This window comes from Pelodiscus sinensis, chromosome 4, assembly GCF_049634645.1.
Source record: "Pelodiscus sinensis isolate JC-2024 chromosome 4, ASM4963464v1, whole genome shotgun sequence".
Classification (NCBI taxonomy): domain Eukaryota; kingdom Metazoa; phylum Chordata; order Testudines; family Trionychidae; genus Pelodiscus; species Pelodiscus sinensis.
The window spans coordinates 65,707,746-65,734,462 of NC_134714.1; the positions used below are offsets into that span (position 1 = coordinate 65,707,746).

Consider the following 26,717-nt stretch of genomic DNA (forward strand, 5'->3'; position numbering starts at 1 on the left):
CCGGCATCAAAATGCCAAGCGCTCCTGACCAGCTGATTAAAAAGCCTGCCGCTCAGCACACGTGCTGGCTGTAACCAGATGGAGCATAAGGTTGGGGGGGTGGGGGGAGTGGGATTGTGTTACAGTATGGAGAAGAGCGTTTTGCTTCAGTGAAGGCAAAAGGGGAAGGGAGAGGCAGGAGGACCAGGTTACAATACGGAGGAGACGCGAAGAGGAAAGGGGAGGGGAGAGGGAGGGAGATTGTGTCCTGGCCAGCTGTTAAGCCGTGCAGCTGTAGCGGATCTCCCGATTCTCCGGCAAATCTGATAATCCGGCACCACCTAGGTCCAAAAGGTGCCGGATTATCGGAAGTCTACTGTATAAAGAGAAGAAGGATGGTCTTGTGCTTCAGGCACTGCACTGGGACTTAGATCTTCCTTCACTTCCAAGCTCTGCAGTAGACTTCCTGTGTGACCTGAGGTAAAGTCACAATCTCTCTGTGTCTCAGTGCCTCACTAGTCAAAAAGAGGGGAATAATTCTTCCCAACCCCCAGAGGATTTTCAAGAATAGACTCCTAAAGACTGGTTGGGTTACTATTGTGATGGATGAAGGCAGACTCTGCAATTCTCTGTTAAAAGTTAGTAAAATCTCATGGTGTCTAGACTACATCCCTCATTCAACAGAGGGATGTAAATTAGGCTCTTCGAAATTGGAAATGAAGCCGGGATTTGAATTTCCAATGTTTCATTTGCATAATTGCATCATGGCGCTCTTTCAAAAAAGTGCTATTTTGAAAGTAAAACTGCAGTCTAGACATGGTTCTTTCGAAAAAGGCTTCTATGTTCGAAAGAACCATGTATAGACTGCGGTTTTACTGTTGAAATAGCACTTTTTCGAAAGAGCGCCATGATGCGATTAATTAAATGAAGCACGGGAAATTCAAATCCCAGCTTCATTTGCAATTTCGAAGTGCCTAATTTATATCCCTCTGTCAAAAGAGGGATGTAGTCTAGACGTACCCTCTGGCAATTACAATATTGCCGTTCTAACCACACTAACAGGCATGAGGCAGTGAGTTGCCTTGCAAAACGTAAGGAGTCAGAAGGGACAAACAAACTGTTCTTTTTGGTTTCCATGACACTGCATGTGCTATAGCATTCCAGGAGCCTATGGGTCCTTCCAATACAGTAGAGGCTGTTTTCACATCACAACTTGTGGGATTTCTGCATACTCCACGTGCAGCAGAAATGGATTTATACCTTGGGCCAGATTTTCTTTCATAGAAACATAAACAATATGTTCAAATGCTGCATTTGGATTCTCAGATTCACACTTGAATATGTAAAGCGACCATTGTGCTCTCATTTTAGTTCATCACTGCACGGGAGGATTTGGATGACTTTTTTAAGCACCATTATATGAAAATGGCCATAGACATTCTGTAAGTGTCAAACATGGACTGGAGCAGGGAAGTTATTGCATAATATAGTCCCAGGGGCTGTGTGCTACTGAAATACTGAAAACTGAGCTGGTCTTTTAAATACCATGCCTGTCTATCTGGCATCATCCTGTATTTGAACACTGCCTAACTACAGGCAAGAAGGAAATCAGACTCTCTCAGCAGTACACGGTCCCCACCTGGGTAGCAAGCTTCCGCTGGTTTGTCTTTTAGCAGGCTCTCCATCTGGGAAGCTCCAAGGTCCTGTCTCAGGGTTTTTGATATTTGGGGTGACTGGTTGCACCTCTACTTTAGGATCTTGCTTGTGGCCTGCAGAGTCAAAGAAAATACAAGAAACGTGTTTGAATCATAACGAGAGGCAGAGTCAGGGCTCATCTAGACTATGCTAAAGTGTCGAAAGAGGATATGCAAGTTCTGCGGGAATTTGCATATCTTCTTCCGATATCACTTTTGAAAGTGGAGCTTTTGAAAGCAAAAGTAGTCTGGACGTGTTTTTTCAGCCACCTCCTCCTCTTTTCTGAAAAGCCGCGTAAACCTCATTTTTTGAGGAAAAGCGTTTTTTTGAAAAAGGGGGGGGGGGGAGTTGCCGAAAAAAATGTGTCCAGGCTACTTTCATTTTCAAAAATGATATCGGAAGAAGATATGCAAATTCCTTTTGACACTTCAGTGTAGTCTAGACTTAGCCACACTTATTGCTACACCCACTGCATATTTCTCTGAGCTGCACGTATCACTACATACCTGCCCTTTTTCATGATGCCACAGAAGCCACCACTGCTTCATGAGGTTTTCAGAATAGGGGCTGGCCCCACAAGAGAGCAGCCAAGAGCCACGGCCCTGTCTACATGAAGGCTGGAAAAATTTAAGCCATTGAGCATTTCTACCCAGTGAGTAGCTTGACTCGACACATTACAACTGAGATGCTGCTTTTAGTGTCACTTTGGTGACTCTGTTGGAAGGTCCCCAAGGGTACCCTTATGCTGCAGTTAAAAACCCACAAATGGCCCATGATAGCTGGCTCAAACCAATAGGACTTGGACTAAGAGGCTGTTTAACTGCAATGTAGAGGTTCAGGTTTAGGCTTGGGCTGTGGCCTGGGCTCTTGGACCCTGCTGGGTGGGAGGGTCTCATAGTTCAGGCTGGAGCCTGAACCAAAATGTCTACACCACAATTAACAAGCCCTTAGCCTGAACCCCACAAGCACAAGTCAGCTGGCATGGGCCAGCCAAGGGTGTCCAGCTGCAGTGTAGACTCACCATTCATATTAGCTGTCAAGTGCTTCGGAGTGTGCCATTATCTACGGGTGGCACACGGGGATCCTAAAAATTTGTTTGCCAAAAATACGTGGAAAAAGAGGGAATTTGCAGCTTTTACAGAGAATCTTTAGTTTTTACATTTTGTGAAAAAAATAAAAACATATTAACTATGAACTAAATGTTACTGAAAGTACCAGCGTCATTTAATGTGCACAACCTCCCCTTCTTGGGGTTGACTTTTGAATGTGCTTTAAATGTACATAACTAAGCATACCCCAATGAACTGCTTCTGGTGTCTAGAGGTTACTCAGTAGTATTTCTGGGTTCATATTTCCAGGTTCATGTTTCCAGACATGAGGAATTGCAGTTATGAAAAGATGCCAAAAACTTTCAAAATCACTGCTAAGGACAGAGTTTGGCAAGAACAAATTTAAAACATTTAAAGGACAAGCTTCATATGAAGGGACAGCTTGAGATTTCAACATCCATTAGTTTCTCCCCCCTCCTGTTATCATCACTACTAAAATAAACAAGCAGTCCTTAAAAATGAATGATGACCTACCTATATCACTTCTAAATGCCCTTATCCATTCCTCCATCAGCTTCTGTGAAGGTGCTGCAAAGTAGTATTCTGCCCCATCAATCAACCTATGAAGAACAGGGATAGGAGAAAGGGCATTGAAATTAGTCGAAGCTTTTACATTATTGTGCAGTGGAGAGAGGCAGGAACAACAGTATCTGCAAATTCCTATATGGACAGCCCTCTTCAGCTTTTCCACACCACAACTTTTTTGGAGATAGGCTTGAACTAGTGTGACTGCAGGTAGCTGCAACATGGCAGAGCAGCCATATATGTTTCGCTTGCAGGTCTATGCATATGATTTACCGTAAACTAAAGGTGTTCTCTTTCCTGGCATAGTTAGTCAGCCTCTCACAGTTGGCACCGGCAACACTGATTGATGGGATTGTGGTTAAGTTCTGTAAGAGGAAGAGATTACAATGAATAGCCCTTTTAGGAGTCAGTCTCACCCACACTTTGACTGTGAACACATCCCGATATGATCATTCATGGTGTTTCTATCACTGTAACTTTGTCCCCTGGTAGAAAAGATCATACAATAACGAGCTGGTATTTCATTGTGATTTGAAGGCACTAATCAAACAATAATGCTCAATACAGCTCAGAAGCCCTTTTCTCAACTTCGTAGCTGAAACCTGCACCAATCAGGCTATAAGCTTTGACAAACTGATTCATGAAAGACTTAAACCCCCTTCTAATGAAAACCAAATGTGTCTAATATACTGTGTTTTCTTTTTAAAAGAAATTGGGATATTAGAATGGAAAAAGAGGGAATGAATCTTAAAGCATCTTTGGAGATTCAAGAAACAAATGACCTTGGACGCTTCCTTTTCATCAATGTAGAAGTCAAGTTTTTGTTTGTTGAGTTTCACATAATAGGTGTTCCAAGACCTTGACCTTGGCTACATGAAAGAAGACGAAAATAAAATGTAATCAGTAATGATATTCACAGTTATATCAGTAACATTTCGATATTGAGCTTCTAGCCATGCCTGAGACTGTGACCTCATCAGCTCTCATGAGCCAAGAATAGTCAGCTGAAGTTATTTCCAAGGAAAACCCTACATACCATAGGAATTGGTTTTAGTAATTTTCTATAAATGGATCCACATAAGTCAGTGCTGACATCTTTTTGAGGGGGTGCATGAGGTAAGAATTCACTAACATCGTTAATTTAATTTGAGGTTGTACCACTTAATAGGGTGCCACTAGATTATCTCTCACATAGGAAATAAAAACCAAGTGTGGATTTGCTTAACACAGGCTAAAAGTTTCCAATAATGAATTATTCCTTGGGAACAAATAGTGTAAGAGTCCTGTCTATGTCCAATGCCCACATAGCTGCTGATAGCAAACATTGAGGCTCTGGTAGATGGTGATTGAGAAAACCTGCATGGAAATTTCCCACCTGTGGTAAAAGTATCACAGTTATTTCACTGATGCCAGCTCTGACCTGGAATTGGAATTTTTGTTTCAGGGTAAAAGGGGAACTCAATTTTCGAGTCACCCCCAGACATGCTGAAACTATCCCACCAATTTACTACCCAACCATCAACCAGAAGAAATACCCTCCACTAATATGATCAGAAATTAATATCCAAGTTCATTAAATTAGAGGCTCTTTCTGCCATTGAACTTCACTTTTTTGGAATTGTGCCTGCATGTTCGCTTAGTCTCAAGTTCCACCAAGTGCTCTTCAATGGGAATTAACTCTGAGCTGGAAGATCCCCCTGAGAAGTGAATTCAGACATCTTGTTCATTCCAGCCTTGACCCAACACCCACTGAAGTCAATGGGAGTCCTTTCACTGGTTTTCACGGGAATTCATTCAGGCCCTCAGTTCTGAGAGACTCACCAGTGAAGATTCACTCCCCTCCCCCAAGTCAGGTTCTGTAGCTATTTGGTCATAATGCAAGGGATCATGGCTGAACGTGACGTGAGAGCATTAGATTCTACCTGCTTCCTTTCTGGAAGGCGCTGGTCCCTCTTTTCTAGTAACCCCTCCATGGTCTGTTGACTTACAGAAGCCTGAAATACACAAGGATGTTACATTTCTACTTTGAAGCAGTCTTTTAATGTGTCAAAACTGCAGAAGCAACAGCAAGATACATCCTGAGCAGGGGCCATTGCTTTCCCTTAGCCTTTGCTTTTCTATGCTCCTGAAAGCCCTCTGTAGATCGCATTCACAAATCTAGTGCCTGAATGAAGAAGTTCCAGGTCTACCCTGAACAATCTGCTCATATGATTAGCTTCCCACATTATACCAAAGATTTCTTTCCCAGTCTACATATCACTTTCTTGGATACTGTATTTTGTGGGGTAATATAATATGACTATATGGAAGAATCTTAGCAATTATATTTTATATAATGCTTAGATGTGACTCTGAATCAATCATTCTCAAAATATTTTACTCTGATTGCTGTCATCTAGCTCCTGCCTCATGGTCTCCCCAGGAATCTGATTCTGGCACTGTGTGGTAGAAGAGACTGCTGGAGAAAAATAACTGTTTTATAGTTTTGGATGCTAATTTGCACTATTTGTGCTATAATTTTTAAATAAAACATTTTCAATTAAATTACCATAGTATTTTACATTACATATGCAATACATTCTTTAAATATATTTCAGTAACACTTTATTATGCTGTTCTGAAATGTCTGGGGATCTATATCATGACCACTACCATTCCACCTTGTTAAACAAGCATAACATAACATAAACAGGAGTTCCTTGAAAACCCTCACATGGTCTCTCTTAATGTATACCTATATCCGCCAGTACTAGTCTGTCCAGTTATTATAGTTCATCAGTGTAATTTTACAATAAACTTCAATTAGTTAACCTATTTCTTTAAATAATCTGCATTGTCAATATCTTCTCGTATACGATTCCCTCCATTTTATTTAGCATTCCTGTTGCCTTAGTTTGCACTTGCTGCCTTCTATTATCACATTTCTGCATTCCAATAAGGTAACAAAACTAGGACACTGCATTCAAGATATAATCTCAGGATTTCCATGAATATTATGCTGCTGCTTAATGATTTACATGCTATAACCCTCTTAAAATAAATCAAGCCAACATCCCATTAGCTTTCTTTACTGCTGTTGCAAAAAATAATCCGTTAATTGTTATTTGGCAATTTGTGTTATAGCATCATCATTTAGCATCCAGAAATGCTAACTTGCACAGAGATGAGATAATAGAGTAAAAAGCAACCACAGTGTAATATAGGTTGTACAGGTAGCAACACCTATAGTTCCTGTTCCCAATATTTTTCATACAATTAATCTGTTTTAATGTGCTCATAACTTTGTTAAACTGTAATCATTCAGGCTGAGGTTTTTCATGCTGGGTGGCAGAAGCTTTTGGAAAAATAATAAAACCAGTTAAGCTAGTCTCAAAATTAGATATGTGAAAAACATATCGTTTCACTCATTATTTTAAAATAAAAATCTAAAAATAAGCATCAATATTATCCATCTACATGATATAACAAACTCTCAGATTCTGCCAATGACTATGCACAAAGGGGCTAGATTTAAGTTGCACACCCCACCTTTATTTGTTCTCTAAAGTTAATTGAAAATTGTCCAGTGAATCAGATTTTCAATGAAAAAAGCTGATTAGACAGAACTGATTTGGTCAATATTTTCTATGAAAGTTATTGAAATGAGTCGTTTCATTTTTTTTTTCATTTTGGGATGAAATGACATCAAGAAATCTCAAAATTTCCAATAGGATGGAAATTCCATTTTCTGTCAGCACTAGTTCTGGCATCTTTTAACTTCTGAAAGCTTAGTTTGCCACCTTAATAAAGTTCTTTAATGTAATAGCACATAGAAACTTTACCGTTAAAACTTGTTCTAACTGGCTGTATAATTAAATCAATATTCTTTTTGTGTGTCAGTATCCTTTAATCTTATATGTGTGTGCAGTCAAATCAGGTAGCTACATGCAAAATATAAAATACTCAAGGCATAAGATTATCTAGTTTGGCACTCACTATTTGTACAAGCAAATGAGAGGTTTAGAGGATGCAGCCAGGTAAATGTGTTTTCAAAAGCAAAAAAATCTGGTCCTATTTCTTAATATTTGCATTTTTTCAGTTAAGCTGGTCTACTTAGAATGCTTTTTGTTATTTATTAAAGTGAAGAGTGATATATGACGAGGAATATTTTCTGGGACATAAATTCAGCTAAAATATTACTGGACAAGATTTAACCAAACAATTTCATCATGGGGATTAGATATCATGCCAAGAACGTGAAAGAAATTTTCAGTCAAAATAGATGCATCTTGGCTTTTTTATGAGCAACATACCTCCCTTAGAGTAGAAGAGAGAGAAACACTTATTGCCATATTAGGTAACAGTAATGTCTATAGAAGTGAGGCATCTGAAAAGTTTCCAGAGATGGCAGGTAAACAACTACTTTACATCACTATCTTTCTGGATAATTAAGTATGTATATTGCACAGGCACATTGAGGCTATGTCTAGACTGCAAGCCTCTTTCGAAAGAGGCTCTTTCGAAAGAGAGCGTCTAGACTGCACGCGGAACTTTCGAAAAAGCAAGCCGCTTTTTTGAAAGAAAGCACCCAGTGAGTCTGGATGCTCTCTTTCTAAAAAGCCTGTTTGCTTTCAAGAACGCCTTCTTTCGAAAGAGCACTTTCGAAAGAAGGCGTTCTTCCTCATGGAATTAGGTTTACCACCGTCGAAAGAAAAGCCGCATTCTTTTGATTTAATTTCGAAAGAATGCGGCTGCAGTCTAGACGCAGGTGAAGTTTTTGCTACTTTTTTCGAAAAAACCCCTGAGTCTGGACACAGCCTAAGTGTTTCTTGCTGTTTGGATCTACTAGGGATATATGTGCATATGGTCAATCTTAGTAGTTTTCTCACACTCTGTAAGACAGAGGTCTGGGTTCTGCTTCAATAAGATGACTGTAATGGTTCTGAGAATGTTGATGAACTTACCAAAGGGTCCTTTTCAGATCTGTCAAGAGAGGAAGTGGATTGTGGTAAATGTGGAGAATCATCTAAGGAACTTTGGCTAGACCTAGGTGGAGTCTTCACAACTTTTATTTCTGGGTTAGAAATGAGGCAACTGCTCAGGTTTTTCTCATGGGGTGATAAGAGATCTTTGGAATAGGGTTCTAACAAGCTGCTGGCAGGCTGTCTGTTTACTGGACTGGGAGGAGGGATGTTGCTTCCTAGGGAAGTGACTTGCAGGCCCATCAGTTTTGGGGTAGGTGGAGTGTTAATCTCACTGAGCCTTTCCGCAGTTTTTGTTTTTTCATTGGTGCCAGGCAATATCTTTGGGTTTTCTGTGCTCCCAAATTGCTGGAATGCTTGTGTGGACTTTTGGACTGGAGAGACAATAGTTTCAAGGGGACCCCTCAAGGTGAGGCTGGGTGAAGAAGATAGAGGTGGCAGTGGTCTGGTTCTCTTTATCTCTATCAGCCTTGAGGAGGGCGTCCTTCTGTCTGAGGGCTTCCTTCTCAGAGATGGGACCCTCATGATTTTCCCTCTCTCCTTTTGCTCATTCTTCTCAGTATCAATCTGCTTCAGTAGCTTCATTTCCCTCTGCAAAATACAAGGGTTACATGTATATGATATGATCTGTAAGTGCACATGTAAATTGAACTGAGGATTACTTTCAGATGCATTTTCTATTGGTATTGGCCTTTATAAAAAGGTGTCTGACAGCACAGAGCCCACTTTCTTCTATGGATTCCCAGCCCTGGGAACTATAAACAGTTATCTGGAGTATTGCGTCCCTCCCACTATAGAAAGGACGTGGACTCATTGGAGAGGGTCCAGCGGAGGGCAACCAAAATGATTAGGGAGATGGAGCACGTGACCTACGAGAAGAGGCTGAGGGATTTGGGATTATTTAGTCTGCAGAAGAGAAGAGTGAGGGGGGATTTGATTGCAGCCTTCAACTTCCTGAAGGGAGGTTCCAAAGAGGCTGGAGAGAGGCTGTTCTCAGTAGTGACGGATGGCAGAACAAGGAGCAATGGTTTCAAGTTACTGTGCGGGAGGGGTCTAGGTTGGATATTAGGGAAAACTATTTCATTAGAAGGACGGTGAAGTACTGGAATGGATTACCTAAGGAGGTGGTGGAATCTCCATCCCTAGAGGTTTTTAAGTCTTGGCTTGACAAAGCCACGGCTGGGTTGATTTAGTTGGGATTGGTCCTACTTTGGGCAGAGGGCTGGACTTGATGACCTCCTGAGGTTTCTTCTAGTCCTGTGATTCTATGATTCTAGAACCTTGTAATCCAAACTATATTGTCATCATCTTCTTCTCAGAGGCTCTTCCTAAGATCTCAGCCTTCCTTGTTTCTCTCCTGCTCTCAGCAGAGAACCAACTCCCAGGTCTGCTCTTCCCAGTCTACCTAGTCCTTTCTAAATTACCTTCCCCTTTTATTTTCCCAGTGGGTCTTCTCTGAGGGTATGTCTAGACTACATGGCTCAGTTGACGGAGCCATGTAGATGAGTTTACTAGACATAGGAAAATGAAGCGGCGATTTAAATAATCGTCACTTCATTTACATAAAAATGGCCGCCGTTCTGTGCCGATCAGCTGTTTGGTGGCACAGTGGGGCAGTCTGGATGCGCCGCGGTCAACAAGGGAAGTCTTTGTCGACCGCTCTGGTAAAGCTCATTTCACAAGGCATACCAGAGTGGTCAACAAAGGCTTCCCTTGTCAATCGCGGCGCGTCCAAACTGCCTCGCTGTACCGCCAAACAGCTGATCGGCACAGCACGGCAGCCATTTTGATGTAAATGAAGCGGCATTTATTTAAATCACCGCTTCATTTTCCTATGTCTAGTAAAGTCATCTACATGGTCCCGTCGACGGAGCCATGTAGTCTAGACATACCCTGAGTGTCCCGATCCTTTATTATTAATCTCCACATCAGGAAGTAAGCTGAATTTAGCACAGGAGAAGCTGATCCCCAACCTCCTAAAATGGCCATCTCGCCACATCACAATCCCCTGCCTCATTTACTAATCCAATAGTCTTCCTCCCCCTCACCTTTGTCTTCCTGTTCAGCTGCCCAAACTTCTCCTCTTGGGCTGCAAGTATCTTTTCAAAGTCCTGGTGTTTCTTTAGCAGTTCCTCTACATCGGACACTGAATCCTGAGTGGAGAAAAATCAACAACAGAGACAGGAATCCAGTGAAGCAAAAATAACTGTTCCTGAAAAGACTATGATGGAGGTTTTTGAGGCAAACAAGTACATTTAGTGACACGGCTTCCTTTCACATTACTGGGAGTCTGTGGTCAAATCCACTAGCTGGCTTTGAAAATCTCAGCCTACACTTCTAAAAAGAGTGGTTTCTGAGCTAACTGTGGCACATGAAAATAAAGGCTCAGCTGATAAGACTTATTTCTCCCCAGCTGCTGGCTTTGTCAGCTATGGGAACTTCTGCTGGTACCCAGCAGTACAGCCACCGCTGGAATGCAGTATCTCTCACAGTGTGCTGATCTTCTGTAAGAGTCGCTATTCATTTAAAAATGCTGCAATTTGTGTGAAACTTCTCTCCCTCCTTGTCCTCTGAGCAATGGACCAAAGGCCCTGCAATATCGCTACCAGCCTAGCTTGCATAAGGCATCACGATTGCCACGTGGTATCCTGGCTGCTACAGTGTAGTCAGCGGTACCCATGTTAAATGCTGGGCTAAAAGTTTATGCTAAACACATGGTTTACACCCATTTTACCCCTTGCCCACAACCACTGCAGGGATCCCACAACTCATCCTCTTTTGCCCCTGCATTGGGTCCCCATACCCAAATGTGTGGCAGTGTCATTCCACTACTCAGCAACCATAATATTGTCATTAAGGAGGAAAAACCTGTTGAAGCTGATGCAAGAAAGGGATTTCTAGGGCAAGCTGAAAAAGCCACCTATGCCAACACCCCACTCTCAAAACAGGAATAGTCACTTCACTTCAAACCAGGCTCTCCTTCATACAATGGAGCATTTTTGCAGATCCCTGACTAGGCTAAGGAATGGGTAGGAATTCTTACAATTTTCTCTCCCACCAGTCACTACCCCACTGGTTACTTTTCCTGCCCGAGGCTAAGCCCTTTAAAAGGACGTAACACCTACCTTTTGAGAATCCCAAAGCTGCATCAGTCAGCCATTGATGTGTTGACTGGCTATGTCTATACTGCAGGCTTTTTGAGCAAGAATGGCTGTTCTTGCACAAAAACTTGCAGAGCGTCTACACTGCATGCGAGTTCTTGAGCAAGTAAATTTACAGTACAGCATCGGAAAATAGGGCTTCTTCTGGAAGAGTTATTCCTCTCCCCATGAGGAATAAGCCCACTTGAGCATGAGCTCTCTCACAAGAAGGCAGTGTAGACAGGCAACATGAATTTCTTGCGCAAGAAACCCCTATGGCTAAAATGGCCATCAGAGCTTTCTTGTGCAAGAGAGTGTCCACATTGCCAAAGGACGCTCTTGCACAAAAGCACATGGCAGTGTGGATGTGCTCTTGTGCAAGACCTCTTGAGCAAACAGTTCTTGCACAAGAAGCCTGCAGTGTAGACGTAGCCACTGTGATTAACTTAAGACACAATGTCTCAGGGTGGGGTTGCCTGAGATGGTACACAAATAGTCTGCCTGTACAAACAGACGTTTTATTCTGTCCTTACTCACCCCATAGCTGCGATCTGAGAGAAAGCTCTCCTTGGCATTCAGCCATGCCTCTGCTTGCTCCAGCTCTCGCCGTAGTAATTGGATCTCCCAGTTTTCCTCATACAGCTCTTTCCTCACTTCCCAGCTCTCCCTCACCTTCTGCATCAGCTCCGAAAGCTCCGACAGCTTTTCCTCAATCTAGAAACACAACATTTACAATGTAGGGAGATAAAAGAGCCAGTCAGGGTTTCATCTGACAGCCATCTAACTTATAAACTGATAATGTGACCCATCTTGGATCACCAGAGAACTTTGTGGTCCAACCTAATTTAGAAAGGAAGTTTGAGTCTGTCTTTTGCCTCCCAGAATTAATTATCTAACCACATACTAAATTCTATATCTGCATGTGTACTCCATGTACAGCAGAAACAGTACTTTGCTATATATTTTTCCATAGCTATACTTAACTCAGAGGTTGCAGTTTGTAACCTATAATACTGAACTAAGGATTAATTCCTCTGGCTATGGCATGACAACACTGATTTAACTTTTAATACTAATGGAAAACAGTCTAGGCCTGTCTGCAGCAAAGTTTGCAACAGAAATGGGATCTTCCATAAATTCCAAAGATTCTTTTAATTTCATGATCTCCAGATCAAATTACAATCTCAAGCCAAACTGATCATTGTAAAGGTCAAGTTCTGAAGTTACATAGGATCACAGGTTTTTTTTCAAAGTTATTTCTCACCCTTGTATGACTTCTGAAGAATGTCATGTTCTCTGAAGTGTTCACAGCATCACCCACTCAGTATTTGTTCTGCACTGTATTTACATTCTATCGTCTCCCATTTCTCGTGCATTTGGACAATAAGATTTAAGGGATGGTATTTGTGTGGCTCATATTCTCCATAGTATAGTGTCATATAGACCCACAGCACAGCATAAACCACCAAAAATATTTCAATCTAGGTATGGCTGTAATTTTACAGGTTAGCTTCAGAGTCAATTTTGAAGGAGACAGGAACAAATCTAAATGGGATTCCACTTATTCAGATCTCTGTGTAAACTTTGTCTTCATATTTAATATTAAAGACCCTAGTTTTCCTATCTAGCTGCTCCATTTTGAAGGGCAGAGATATGTAATAACCCCTGAAAGGCATGAGCTCTCTGAAGGCTCTGATGTGTAAGTACCCACCTGAACACTTACTGAATGTTCTTTATATGTGGTAGCATTTCTGGCAATGATGCCTCACTTAGACCTCAATAATATTGTAATCAAGGCATTTGCCCACTTAGTTTGTTTCCTTAGCTCACTCTAATGTTTTAAAATGTTTAACCCATCATTAGCGTACCTCCATGGACATGAAGTGTCCATTCTTCACCAGGTTGTTGCCTGTCCGCTGCATATCTTCGTATTTTAGCCACTGCTTCTCTATTTCACGCTTATACTCTTCATGTTGCTTGATCAGAAGCTCAGCGCCAAGAACATCATTTGCTATTTCCTCAGAGATCACCAGTGCATGCATCTCATTGGCCCAAATCCTATGGAAAGGAATCAGAAGGAGTCAGTGAACATTGGAAGCTGCTGAGGATAAAATGGAACCACTCACAAATACTCAGAGACATCTACAAGCTTATACATCCACACTGAGAGAGGCATAGATGAACAAGCCTTTATTTATATACTAGGATAAAAATGTAACTGTGTAACTGCTAAAAATCCTTGTGGTTATATGCGCTATAGGCTGGGAGTGGGACTGGCTGGGGACGCTGCCGGTTCTGCTCGCCAATGACAGGGGCTGCTCCGGTGGGCCCCAAGTGGCTGGAGCAGCCCGCTGCCCAGGGCAGGCAGGGAGCCGTTCCAATCCCTACTGGTTAACCAGCTAACTGATTAACTTTTTATATCCCTATTACATACTAGGGTCACACATATGCACAAACTCTGGTAGTTACCCCACATTCATATTCACAGTTATACACACTCAAGGGTCATACTCTAGCACAGAAACATACATTCAGATATACACTTGTCCCATCAATATTTACATTATATTTATAGGAAAAAACATGATACACATTCAAAAGAGAGAAGGGAATCATGCAACTACATGCACGGAGGAATATCTACTGGATACAGTCACAATGCTTTTATGCTGTGGGCATTTATATCCACACTTAAAAGTGTCACATCCTGCCATGCACAAGAGTAGTTAACAGACGTACAGGGAGTACAGCCATGAAATGGTATTCCCATACAGAATGAGGCAAAAGTGCAGATCTACATGAACACAATCTCAAGTGATATAAAACAAGGTAGCTCCATTCATCTCAGGGGAGCTGCAGAGGAGCTAACTCACAGGAGGATATCCTCACCTGCATAGTCTCAGTCGCACAATTCCTAAACCAAACCCACATTTCTATTCATGAGAAAATACTCATTGTACTTAAGAGAGCTGGTCAAACATTTTCTGATGAAACATTTTTCATGAAAAATGCCATTTCACTGAAATAGAAGCATTCTACAGGAACAGGTAGATGTTGAAAAACACTGCTTTAGAAAAAACCCACAATGCAGCATTTTGATTTATTTTAAATTTATTTTATAATATAAACAATAAGAACACCTAAAACTAAAATGAAATGTTTTGATTTCACCAACTCTAAGTTGCCCATTGATCCCCAAACAGAATTGTTCTCACTTCATGGGAAATTTCAAAATTCCATGTTTTGCAAAATAGAAATTCCAGAACCCACGCAGCTCTTTTATTTGTGCAGAAGGGTAACAACATGCACATTCAAGGAATATTATTTGTATTATACCTCTCCCTGCTCTTCCACAAAGTGCTTGAAATAGCTGTGTGAGGATGTCCTGTGAAAAGGCTGGGCTGACTCATATGTGTGAGCAATGGTGTCTGTCCTAGTCTCTCCTAGGGGGAGAGCACTGGCCTCTACTGTTGGGCTGGCATGCAGCACCCATCGAGCTGCCGCAGCATAACCCCACTGCCGAGCCAGCACACACATGCTTCCTCAACTGGGTTGCTGGGCTGCCCCTTCCCCATTACCGGAGACAAAGCCACGTGGCCCAAGCCCAAGCCCCAATTGCCCAGGAACAGTGCTCACCCCAGTCCTGGCCCCATGGCCAGAGGAGCAACCCATGTGGCCCAAGTCCTGGATTCAGCCAATGGAGGAGCTTGCCCAGCTCAGCCCCCATGTGCCTACCACCACCACTACCAGCAGCTCACCTGCTTCCACTGGCTCTCTGCTGTTTCCTCTGGCTCACTGCTGCAATGGAGTTGGGTGGGCAGAGAAGGGGGAGAGCACTGGCTGCTGGCACACAGTCCACTCTGCAGCCTCCCCACCTGCCCCCTGGAGCTGGTGATGTGGCAGTGCGCCAGCCATTAGGCTCAAGCGGCAGCGCAGGCTCCCCAGTGTGTGGGGGAAGAGAGGCATGCCATTGAAAATTGGTTCGTGTGCCACTTATGGCGCAAGTGCCATAGGTTGCTGACGCCTGATCTACATTGTCCAAAATTTGTCAAATCAGTAACACTCTGCTGAAATAGAGTGGCATGGTCCCAGGTCTTAGATACACACAATATATGACAGGCTCCAGAAACAACCCTATCAGTTTGAACCTAAGCATCTGTTCTTCTCTACAGTGGGGTCAGATCTGGCCACTGGAGCTGAAAAGGAGCTTTGCATTACAGTTATCATATGAGGGGAGCTATAAGCAAGTTGCAGAGAGACAGGGGCAGGGATGGTCTGTGACTGCTAATTTAGAAGACAGCACTGGAGAAAACAAAAATAACACTCCACTGACAAAGGTCCCTACACTTACATCAGCTCCCTGCAGTCATTGAAGTAGACCTGAATCTGTTCTGCCTGTCTCAGTCTCTCTTTCCTCTCCAGAGACTTCCTGTTCAGTTTCTCCCAGCATTCATCCACCTCTGTGAGTCTCTCCATTATGTTCTCGCTGGCCTGAGGGTAGAGCCGGCTGAGACGCCGAGCCTCCTTTTGGATCCGCTCCAGCTCTTTCACAATGGCTGCAAGGTCTCTCTGGAACACAGAAGCAATTGATCACAAGACCAAATTGAGAGCGTTAGGTTCTGTTTCAGCATGGACACTGCAAGGAAATAATACTGAAAGCAGATCTCAGACTGTTCTTGACCTTTTGGCTCCTTTCACCCAATTGATCTCTCAGGGTGAGAAATAACTTCATTGCTTTTCCTTCTGCCAGTTACCTTCTAGGATTCACATACATTCACCATTGAACAAGCTTGTTTAGAGCCATCATGAAGGACACTGCAGTAAGGCAAGTCTCTCACCTGTTGGGCCAGCAAAAAATACTCATCACCAATTTCTCACCCCACAAAAGAAACACCAATCCAGGAACCTATTCCTGGAACAATACCCGTTGCCAACTCTGTTCACATATCTAACCTAGTGACACCATCACAGGACCTAATCAGTTATACCATCAAAGACTCATTCACATGCATATCTGCTAAAGTGATATTTGCCATTGTGTGCCAACAATGCTCCTCTGACATGTACATTGGACAAACCGGACTGTCTCTACGCAAAGGAATAAATGGATACAAATCAGATGTTAAGAATGGCAACAGCCAAAAGCCTGTGGGGGAGCATTTTAACCTCCTTGGGCACATAGTTTTGATTTACAAGCTGCCATTCGCAGACAGAACATCGTCAAAAACAGACTGCAGAGAGAAACTGCTGAGCTGGAATTCATATGCAAATTTGATACCCTGAACCAAGGACTAAACAAACACAGGGAGTGGTTTTTGAATTACAATATGTAATTTCTCATTGAAGTACTCTCAACTTCTCACCACTGTTGAAGATGAGTCAAGTCTATTCTGATTTAATTAGTATGGATGTTACAATCCCCTCTCTGTATCCTTTTTTTCCTTCTGTCTTTTCTCTTCAGCATCTGAGGAAGCGAGCTGCAGTTCACAAAAGCGTATGCTCGAACACCCTCATAAATTAGTCTTTAAAGTGCCACCAGACTTCTTGTTGAATTTCTAATACAAATGATGAATTGGGGAGTGTTTGGGAAGAGTAAGTTGGTTTGTAAGGCAGACCAGTGATGCTGGGGCTGGCTTTGAAGAATGAGGGAAGGAATAGGGTGAGGATTAAAGAGAGAGAAAAAGACAAGAAAACGAGTGTGCAGCAATTCCCAGCAGAACACGTACTTTCCAAAATGTAGTATTTTATTTTTGTTTTGAGGAAGTCCTGCCTGTTCAGAACACCCCCCAATATTTCTTCCCTGTTACCACTGCAGCACCCCAGTGGGAGTTTTAGGAATCATCTGAATTCTCATGCTCTCTAGCTCCTTTGTTTTAACCTCTCGTTCATCTGTCCTAATCATTGTAGACACCTACTGCCAGCCGGCAGAGATGTCTGCTCCCAGTCCAGAGCCAGTCAACCTCATTTAAGTAGAAATATATGGAATTTGGATACAGCAAAATCTAGGCTCACCATTCTCCCTGAGGCTGAGAGTTATTTCCACAGGACTAATACTTCCTGTTGGCCATAGGAACCAGCAGTCACATCCTGGAATTCAACACAGGCCTTTTGAATGGCAACAAAATATCAGACTCTTTTCCAGCAATGAGCTGGCAGTCTCAGCAGAGTCCAGTCACTGGTATTAGTGTTAGAGACTCTGCATCCATTTCAAACTATGGCTTTAAAATTCCACTCCAAGTTCAAATAATTGTAGTTTTGAAGTCCGTTAGGAGAAGTGAAAAATACCGCAAATAGTAATAATATTGTTTCAGGCTGGTAGGCCTCTTGCATGTGGCACCATGGACATTGCAGTAATGGATCAAACACATTATTCATATGTGTAAACAGAGCAGCCCAACATATTAATAAGCCAGGCATATATCTCTTGGTTTTATTCATTTATATTTTCAAGGCTGTCTCACTTACCTCCACTCCTTCATGCTGGCCTAGGAGGGTTTGCACACCTGGCAGGTCATATCCATAATCGTCTATATCCACCACTGCCTCTTTCTCCTGCATCCACCCTTTTAGCTCATCCACATCATGGTCATACTTGTGAACCTGCAAAGCTGCTCTTAAATTCTGGGGAAAAAAAAGATAAAGATTCACTAGCAACAGCATCCTTAGAACACAACACTGCAGCACACCCGTTGTGCAAGGAGACACTCTGTTCCGATGCAAGGGAGCCTAAAGTGACACACTGATGTACAATATGGGGCTTCGGAGCTCTACAGAGGCACATGGTTAAAAATATCATAATGAAAATTTACATTTATTCCAAGATCAATAAACCATTTTTAAACAGATAAAGCTGATAAGATAAGCCATGTCATTTAAACCCACATGATTAACAAGGAAATTAATAGTTAAGGGCACATCATACATTTCACTTTGCGCACATACCAAAGACAAATACTTGGGTAAAGTCATGGGCCCTCTTCTTTGTGTTACCATATTGATCTGAAGCTTCAGGATGCTTAAGGAGGCAGAATATGTTGGTACTGGCCAGGAGATTGGACCTAAAACTCATTCTAACGAAAAGCGATAAAGGACTGACCATAGGTGATTAGATTTCAGTTTCACAGAATGGGCAAAAGGAGAGAGGGAAAGATGTTCTATATGTAATAACAGGTTACTATTAACCCATTTGCATGAAGTAGAATGCACAGGTCAGCAAAAGCTAAGGCAATATTTGAACCTGTATGCAACACCCTTTCTGCTGTTACAACAAATACTATCCGAGAACAGCAATGACACTGGCCTGATGAGTCAGAAAGGGAAGTCAGAACATTCAGGAGCTTCATGGCTCAAAGAGCATTTTCTTTCTGTACAGGTGTCCTACCTCTGTCCTTGTTTGGATGGCTTGGCATAGTCTCTCCCATGTATCATTGACCTGATGGGTCCTCTTCTGGATCTCTCCTATCTGGCTGTGGCACTCTTTCTCCAGGTGGGATGCAAATTCATTTATTGCGAACACCTTAGTATGTCCTAGAGGTTTCATCTCCTTTATAAAATCTTCAAACTTTGTCTCTAGTATCTGCAGAAAAAGGATGTGGGGGGAGGGGTGGAGGAGCAGAATTCAAATATGAAGAACCTCAAACCTGTGCTGGCCCCCATGAAGGAGGCAAAGGGAACCGATCACTTCTCTATTATGTCCTACAAAACTATCCCAGAATGTGTAAATCACTTAACAAGCCCTGATTTCCTCCTCTCATTCCCAGAAGAAAGTCCCTCCTACCATGAGGAATCAACATCTTATGTCACACAGAGAAGATCACCTACTTCCTTAATGGCCTGATACATCACCAAGAGCAAGAAGCCAACAACAGGAAAGGAAAAGAAACAATTCAGCCTCTTCCCACACCCACATGCAAAGGTTGTTGAACGTATACATTCAATGAACCAAATCCTGTGTGTTACAAATTACCCCCCTCTGTCTGTATCAGTCTCTTCAAAGGGGATTAGTGCTGGGATAAACAATTAGAAGTATGGATGCTCAGGGGGGCTGACAGACTTGCCAGGCCCATGGGCAAGGTGGGGGAAGGCCTGAATGTGTGCTCCTAGAAGGGGCAGGCCCACAGAGGGCAGGGACAGCACTGTCCAGAGTGCACCACCCCACACCATCCTCCCTCCCAGCACTCAGAGCTGGCCAGAGCATGCGGCACGTGCTCTAGCAGCAATTTAAAAGGCCAGGGAATCTGACAGCTGCAGCTGTCCCTCTCCCCCCCCCCCCCCCCCCCCCCCCCCCGCTCGTGTTCCATTGGAGGGCCTGTCCATGCTTGCTCTCAGGCTGTTACATGAGGGATGCTTCAATTTACAACCAGAACTCCAGATTTTGGCCCTTTCTAGCTAGTGCTAGGCCCCTTGATGAGTTATGCTAGTTTTCTACAGCTCTCTGCCACTGAGGAGAAGAGGAGGTAACAGCTTTCTGCTGCCCCAACTTTCTCCTCTGGTCAACACTGTCTTAGAGAACCTTACAAATATTAACCAGGCAGAAATTAGACCCAATGTTTGTAACAGAGAGAACCTGATTTTGCCTAATTTCTGTCTGTATATTGAGCTGCAGTGACTCTTGCTATATGTGTTGTAAAGCTAATACCTTCCTGCTTTGCCAGAAAGGAAGCTTTTTACCTCAGCTTCTTCCAAGTCTTGCCCATAGTCATCTGATTCCGCCACAGCTTGTCTGCTGGAAAGCCAGTCACCCACTAACTGGATCTCTCTCTCAAACTGGTACAATTGGTACTGTTCCTGCAGGCATCTCCTCTGGGTCTCGGTTTTCTGTAGCAGAGACTTGAAGTTTTCTAGGACAGCCTGGAGCTTCAGGAGCATGGTTGAACTGTAAAAAACAACAACCAGCAGCCACGTCACTGGTCAGAGTATTTAGCCAGTAAAATCAATTTCTGCTACTATCTTTGTACAGTGTCTCTGCTGCCCTCTAGGGCTACCAAAACAGAACCTGTAGCAACCCAAATACATGGAAAAGGAAGAATCTAGTAGTAGGGTGAATTATGCTAGTAGGGAGAAAACCAATAGGAAATTAAAATAAAATTTCAGAGAATGCTTCTTTCCCAGTTCCCCCCCCCAACAGAAAAACATTGGAAAGAGACAAGTAATGAATTATGAAGAAGACTGTTTTGCTTTCCCAGACATGCTGATCACAGATCCTGTAAACAAAAGGCTCTGGACGGGAAATGCTGGGAATAGCAGAATTGTCCCATCCATAGGACAATTTTGGGCACCTGCCCTGGTCCCCACCCTTCAGGGGGTTCCACGTTTAAGGGAGATATGGAAGCATGGGGTCAAAGGCAGCCTGATCAATTAGAAGGGGGCTTGGTGCCAGCAGAAGGGGTCAGGCCTGCCCCTGTACTCACTGGTGACTGAGGGAAACAGAGTGACCTGGCCCCAACCTGCTCTGCTGGTTCTCAGTGTTGCTCAGGAGAGAAAGCCTGGGGGAAGAGCTGGAGTGGAGGTTGGTGGAGGGCAGAGCAGAGCAGGATTATCCTGAGCCTCACACCCCTCTAGGGATGACCCTAGGGAGCAGGCAAGACCAGAGAAACTAGACAAAGGTCTATAATCTTTTGTTGCTTGTTATGTGGTTCTGTTGCATTCTCTAAATAAGAGGCAATCATGAAAAGGCACATTTTTGCTGAAGGGGAAAGGAAGAGGTTTAAAACGTCTCCTGCCAACAGTATTTCTGAGAGAGTCACTGAATGGTTAAGCAGGGCTGCTTTTTTCAGTTTGTACCTCTCTAGTGGGTTTCTCTTAGAAGTGCAATAGCAAGCTGGTTCCATTTTCCTACCTCTCTGGGTTGTCGCTGTTTATTAGTTTGGTGCCAGTCTCCTGAAGCTTCTCAATTCGGGGCTTGAATCCGTCCACATCTAGCTTGGTAGCCTCCAGTTTACGAAGTGACACCTGGGTGGATTCTTCATTCTTCCCGCAGTCAGATGTCTCCAGGATGAACGATCTCTCTGCCATCCAGGATTCTGCTTCCACAAGCTGTAGGAAATACAGGGGTAAACTGGACACTCAGCTGTCTGTGCACGAGAAAGAAACCTGGAGAGCACTAAAGATGATAGTGGACAGCGACTTAGATGGGATGTTGCAGGACAGTACAGTAGCTTTCACACTGAAAATTGAGACACTAAACTAAGAGTCAGCGCCGTTGGCACGTGGCTCATCAGGGAATCTGCTGGCAGGCCACATGACATTTTATTTACTTTGACCATTCGCGGGCACAGTCCCACCCACCCACCCCCTGCAGCTCCCATTGACTGTGGTTTGTCATGGAAGTAGCATAGGCCACATAGACATGCTGGCCATCAATTCCCACAGTTCACATTAGTTAGGAACAGCAACGGTAGCCTCTGGGAGCTGCAGGGGGCTGAGTCTGAGGACAGTCAATGTAAAGAAAACATCCCACAGCCTACCAGTGGCTGAGGCTAGCACTGTGGACATCTGACCTGTGGTGTTGCTCAACAATTGCTGAGAGCCAAGAAGGCTGGCAAAGACCTGCTTCATTCAGTATCTGCATTCAACCTGACTAACACTGCTTCGCATGAGCCTTCTGCCCAGCATAACAACCAGTTTTAACAACTCGTGTCAGAGCCTCTGACAGGCGCAGTTCCACACATGATCCTTTGGACAAGCGAGGACAGCAGGAGAGACTCGTGGCACTCTTGCTGGAATTCTGCAATTTTACTATGGCTCTAAATGTAGCAATTGCAGAATTCCAACAGGACTGCATGATGTAATATATGGGACTGATGTACCTTGAATAATTAATAAGTATTGTTTCCATCAGGGCCTTAAAAATTAGAAACCCTATCCAATTCTGTTAATCCCAAAATAGGGTCCACATATGAAGACCATAAGAAAATGGTTCATATCATGAGAGATGCTTTGTCTAACGACTCACTTATTATCCAAAGTCAGGCATTCCCCTCCCCAACTATTCAAACTAAAATGGCGAAATGAGGGTATTGGTATTCACCAAGGCAAGAATCTCTCATTAGTTGCATGGTTGTAAATGCCTTTCTCCTTCCCAAACTAGTTAACATATTTAAAGTTACCAAACAAGAGTTGTACTCTGCTTTCCTTTGCAAAATGGCCCATCCCCTGAGAAATGGGTGGGGAAACTGCCAGTTAAACAAACTAGAAACGTGGCTGCAAGAGTGAAGGTCAAATTGCACAAACTGTTACCATAAGAAATCCAACCATATGTTTCACTCCAAATTATAAACTATACATTGTTTCCTTTTAAATATAATATGCCATGAACAATCCGTCTTTCTCCCCAAATTAAAATCTGCACATCTGTTTGCCTGGTGAGTTAGATCTATATCCTTCTGTATGTGGAAAAGGCCTTTTGTTCTATTGTAAGTCTTAAATAAGATGAAATGCTTAGTATACTCAAAGAATACATAGAGCATGTCCTCCACATTTAGAAGGTTATGAAGATTGTTGGTTTTCATTGTAAATAATATTGCACTCTAGAAGTAACAGGAACTGTCTGGCACAAGGAAGGAGAAATATTGAACGACATTAACAAGGGGACATTAAGAGACATTAAGGGAAATCACTTAAAAGGAAGATCCTGATTGACAGTAGGGGGCAAATCTTAAAATCCTTGAAATGACTCAAACTTAAGAAGCCTCTGACAAGAAAAGGATGAAGGGAACTTGTTATACACCAATGCCGACTACTGGTTGCCAGTGGAAGCAGAAACTAAGAGCTGAAATCTGAGGACTCACTTGACATGACTGCAGTTAGACTGTCAAGTATCAGAGGGGTAGCCGTGTTAGTTGGAATCTACAAAAGTGGCGAGGAGTCCTGTGGCACCTTATAGACTAACCTTCAGTTAGTCTATAAGGTGCCACAGGACTCCTCGCCGCTTTTACAGTTAGACTGAGAGTCAGTAGGAATGAGAGTGTGACCCCCCTCCAATGAGTCCGTATATTAGGATGTGTAAAGAGAGGCCCCCATGCATTTTGGGGGTTGACTGAACCCAACAGAACAAGCAGCAGAATCCCAAATGCAAGTGACATTCCAATCTGACATGTGGAAGGACTCTCCCCCGTTATAGAGGAATTGGCGAGATTTCATCTCAAAGACTGTATTCCCCTTTCTGTTTGTAAACTTGACCTTTGTTGTCAGCGTGAGAGACTCAACGTGCAAACTTAGGAGCTAAAGTCATGTGCCTCTACAGCAGAAGCTAAAGGCCAACTTCTTCTCAGCGAAGGCTGTAGTGTAGACTTCACTCTCCCTTGTCAGTGGTCTCAGTGCCTCTGGGTTACATGTTCTTTAATAAAAATACCTGTAGGTTATCTTGCTGGGTCTACACTCTCGTGAGACCTCATGAAACCATATTTTAGATTCTAACTCCTTTATAAGTCCAAGCTAGAGAGATTTAAAACAATAACTCTAAGTAATTACTTTTAATATTCTAAACTTGTCCATTTTTGGACCAGTCCAGTCAAAGAGAAGTATCCATGCTCTCCAAACTGCCTTAAAGACAAGTGCATCCTGGGAAGTATGATACCCATTTTAGGTAATAAAGCATTGAAAATTGTTGGTGATAAGAAATCTGGTAATTTGCAGTGAACTTCAATAGAACTGTTGAGCCTCAACTCTAGTCAGTGATAACTGCTTTCAGGACTATCGTGTGTGTATAATGGACAGAATTGGTTGTGTGTACATTTGAGTGGTGAACTGTTGATTCTATTGTTATGTGGTTCTGGGAGTATTAATAAATGGGTAGTTGATTAAGAATAAGCAAATATCCTGATTTGAGACATGCAGTTCAAGCTGAAAGCTGACCTGAAAAGAACCCAGCATTAAACTAGTAAGCTAGTGCTCCCTGACCTCAATAAAAAGGACTTATTCTACGGGGTTCTATTATCTATTGGCAAATCTAGTTTGTCTGCATCCTGACAAATTCATAATTTTTGCACTTATAACGCATCTTACCTCACTGAGAAATTGATGGGTCTCATATGATTGCATGAGTCTTCTTCTCCTCTCTTGAGCCTCAGCTTTCAAGGTTTCTACCAAAGTGCCCAGCTTCTTCAAACGTTCCATGATCTCATGGGAGGCAAAGTGTCCGCCCCTCACCAGCTTCTGCCCAGTGCTGATCACTACTTTTGTAAGAGCATCATGGCTGCTAATCTCATTCTCCAGGTTCTGGAAAGCACAAATGAGAGCCCCAGAATGTAAGCAACTGAAACTGTTCTACTTACATGCTGCATTTAGGAGTCTGGTTTTCACATTTTACAAAAGGGGCCAAGGTTGCAAATTTAGATCCAGACCAGAAATCATTGAAAACCAAGGAGTATTTGGACCAAATGTTTTGTTGGGCCTGTGAAATAAAAAGAAAGAGAAAGAGAAAGAGAGAAAAGCTGCCAAGTTCAGTTCCTGATCCAAACTTTGTCAAGATTTTGAGGTAAAAGACCCTGAAGCACAAGTACTTGTTATCAGGAGCAACTACCTGAAATACCCACCTGAATCCATGGTCATGCCATACTTCATGGGTTAATTAATGAACTTCTAGGAAACTGCCCCAATTTTCCATCAGTTTAGCAGCTAATTGGTGTTTCTAGCTCTTCAGCAACATTCCAGGATACACAGCTTTACAAAAATGGCATTTATAAGAATCACAGGAACACACATCGATGATCAAGGTAAGGCGATAATGGCAGGAGATGCAAACTACTCAAACCAGCACCCAACACCCTCTTCCAATGTTTGTCAAACCAATTCAGTTCATTCCTATGCATGTACATTACTCCCCCTTCCCCAATGGTGTTCTTCCCTGTCTTACTGGTGTAATTTAGATCTTATTTAATTTGGGGCAGGGACTTGGTCTTCATACTTGTCTGTTAAGGGTACCATGCATTCTGTAGGTGTTAAAATGACAGCACCCTACATATGCAAAATATTTCCCAGCATTTTCCAGCCTGAGGAAATAGTATTGCTTAAGTGGTAATGACTGTGGAATTGAGTCGGAATGAGAGTTATACATCTGAGTTACACTAAATAGAAGAGATTCCTTCTGTAGCAAGGAGACATACTTTTAGCTCAACTGGCAGATCACGTGTCTGTGAATGATGGGGGCCCTGATTCGAAGCTTAACTTTTATTTCCTCTGAGTAATTTCATAGGCAGCCACTATGTTGCTGAAAAGTGACACCCTGTCTGACACCAGCAGAACAGAATCCAGTGTCAAACAGTTTGTACCGCGAATTAAAAATAAGGCAGCAATGTGAATAAGAGCTTCAACTATTTAATATTTAGGGACATATTTTCAAAGCTCTTTTATTTGCACCCACAGCAAATGAAAATGGTGGTGTGTACAAACCCTACATTTTTTACACGCACACACACACACACACGCACGATTGTTATAGATGCATGTTAATATACACTGCAGAGGCAGGTATCATATTTACTCTTCTGTGCTAGTAAAGGAGGGACTGAATTTTGAAAACTTGGCAGATCAAGACTAAAAATAAAACAGCAGTGTTCTTTAGGGGTGAAACTAATCTCACAGGAGAGCAGAGTGTGGCTCCTGATCGCTGACACAAGATCCTTGCCACTCCCCCACAGCCAATGTAAAAATGTCAAGTGGCCTGTAGTAACTAAAAGACTCAGAACTGGAAATATGAATTAAAAGCTCTGAGGGCCAATATCACTTTCACTGGAAGTACTGGAGAATTTTGCAGTTAAAGACAGCATCACCACAGTCCCTCCCACCCCCCAAACTCCTTCTCCTGGCTAAACCAATCCCAATTGCTCATTCCTTCAGGGACCTAACCTACCTTCTTACAATGTCAGTTGGTTCAGAATGTTTCTAAACAGGAGTCTAAATGCAAAAATAATGTAGCTCCAACTTTCCATCATGAACAAATGATCCTCCTGCACCAATTGCATGTTCTTAAAATGCTATAAATCTTCTATTTTGTGTGTTTTAACCGCTCCCTATTCAAAATAAAATCTACATCAAACATTAGGAAGGCAAAGATTATTCTCAATAGACCTGCGGCCTCCACAGCTAACTACAGTGATCCAGCTGCTGTTTCATTAGTATAGGAGATGACAAAATTCCAGGTTCTGCTGGTCTCTGATGACACATCTAAACATTGCAAAATCTTAGTAGTCAGCTTGAAAGCTGTTACTAAAATGATGGTAAGATAAAGATAATCATGTTTTACTTTGTCAAACAGTGCAGGAGGGGAATTTCCCTCACCTTACAGGCATCTGGAAGACTGATATACG

The 26,717-nt window shown here is 42.7% G+C and overlaps 1 protein-coding gene across 1 annotated transcript in view; it reads right to left on the minus strand.

The window, feature by feature from the left end:
- Nucleotides 1–26,717, minus strand: part of SPTBN5 (spectrin beta, non-erythrocytic 5) — a 138,800-nt gene that overhangs the window by 6,915 nt on the left and 105,168 nt on the right. The window contains exons 54-68 of the mRNA XM_075927199.1: nucleotides 24,415–24,627; nucleotides 21,248–21,444; nucleotides 20,080–20,284; nucleotides 18,791–18,985; nucleotides 17,875–18,030; nucleotides 15,761–15,978; nucleotides 13,278–13,467; nucleotides 11,947–12,123; nucleotides 10,318–10,422; nucleotides 8,252–8,860; nucleotides 5,231–5,302; nucleotides 4,091–4,177; nucleotides 3,582–3,673; nucleotides 3,258–3,343; nucleotides 1,619–1,748 (exon numbers count right to left, since the gene is read on the minus strand). Of these exons, the coding sequence (XP_075783314.1) occupies nucleotides 1,619–1,748; nucleotides 3,258–3,343; nucleotides 3,582–3,673; nucleotides 4,091–4,177; nucleotides 5,231–5,302; nucleotides 8,252–8,860; nucleotides 10,318–10,422; nucleotides 11,947–12,123; nucleotides 13,278–13,467; nucleotides 15,761–15,978; nucleotides 17,875–18,030; nucleotides 18,791–18,985; nucleotides 20,080–20,284; nucleotides 21,248–21,444; nucleotides 24,415–24,627 (2,732 nt within the window). The remainder of the gene's footprint in view (nucleotides 1–1,618; nucleotides 1,749–3,257; nucleotides 3,344–3,581; nucleotides 3,674–4,090; nucleotides 4,178–5,230; nucleotides 5,303–8,251; nucleotides 8,861–10,317; nucleotides 10,423–11,946; nucleotides 12,124–13,277; nucleotides 13,468–15,760; nucleotides 15,979–17,874; nucleotides 18,031–18,790; nucleotides 18,986–20,079; nucleotides 20,285–21,247; nucleotides 21,445–24,414; nucleotides 24,628–26,717) is intronic.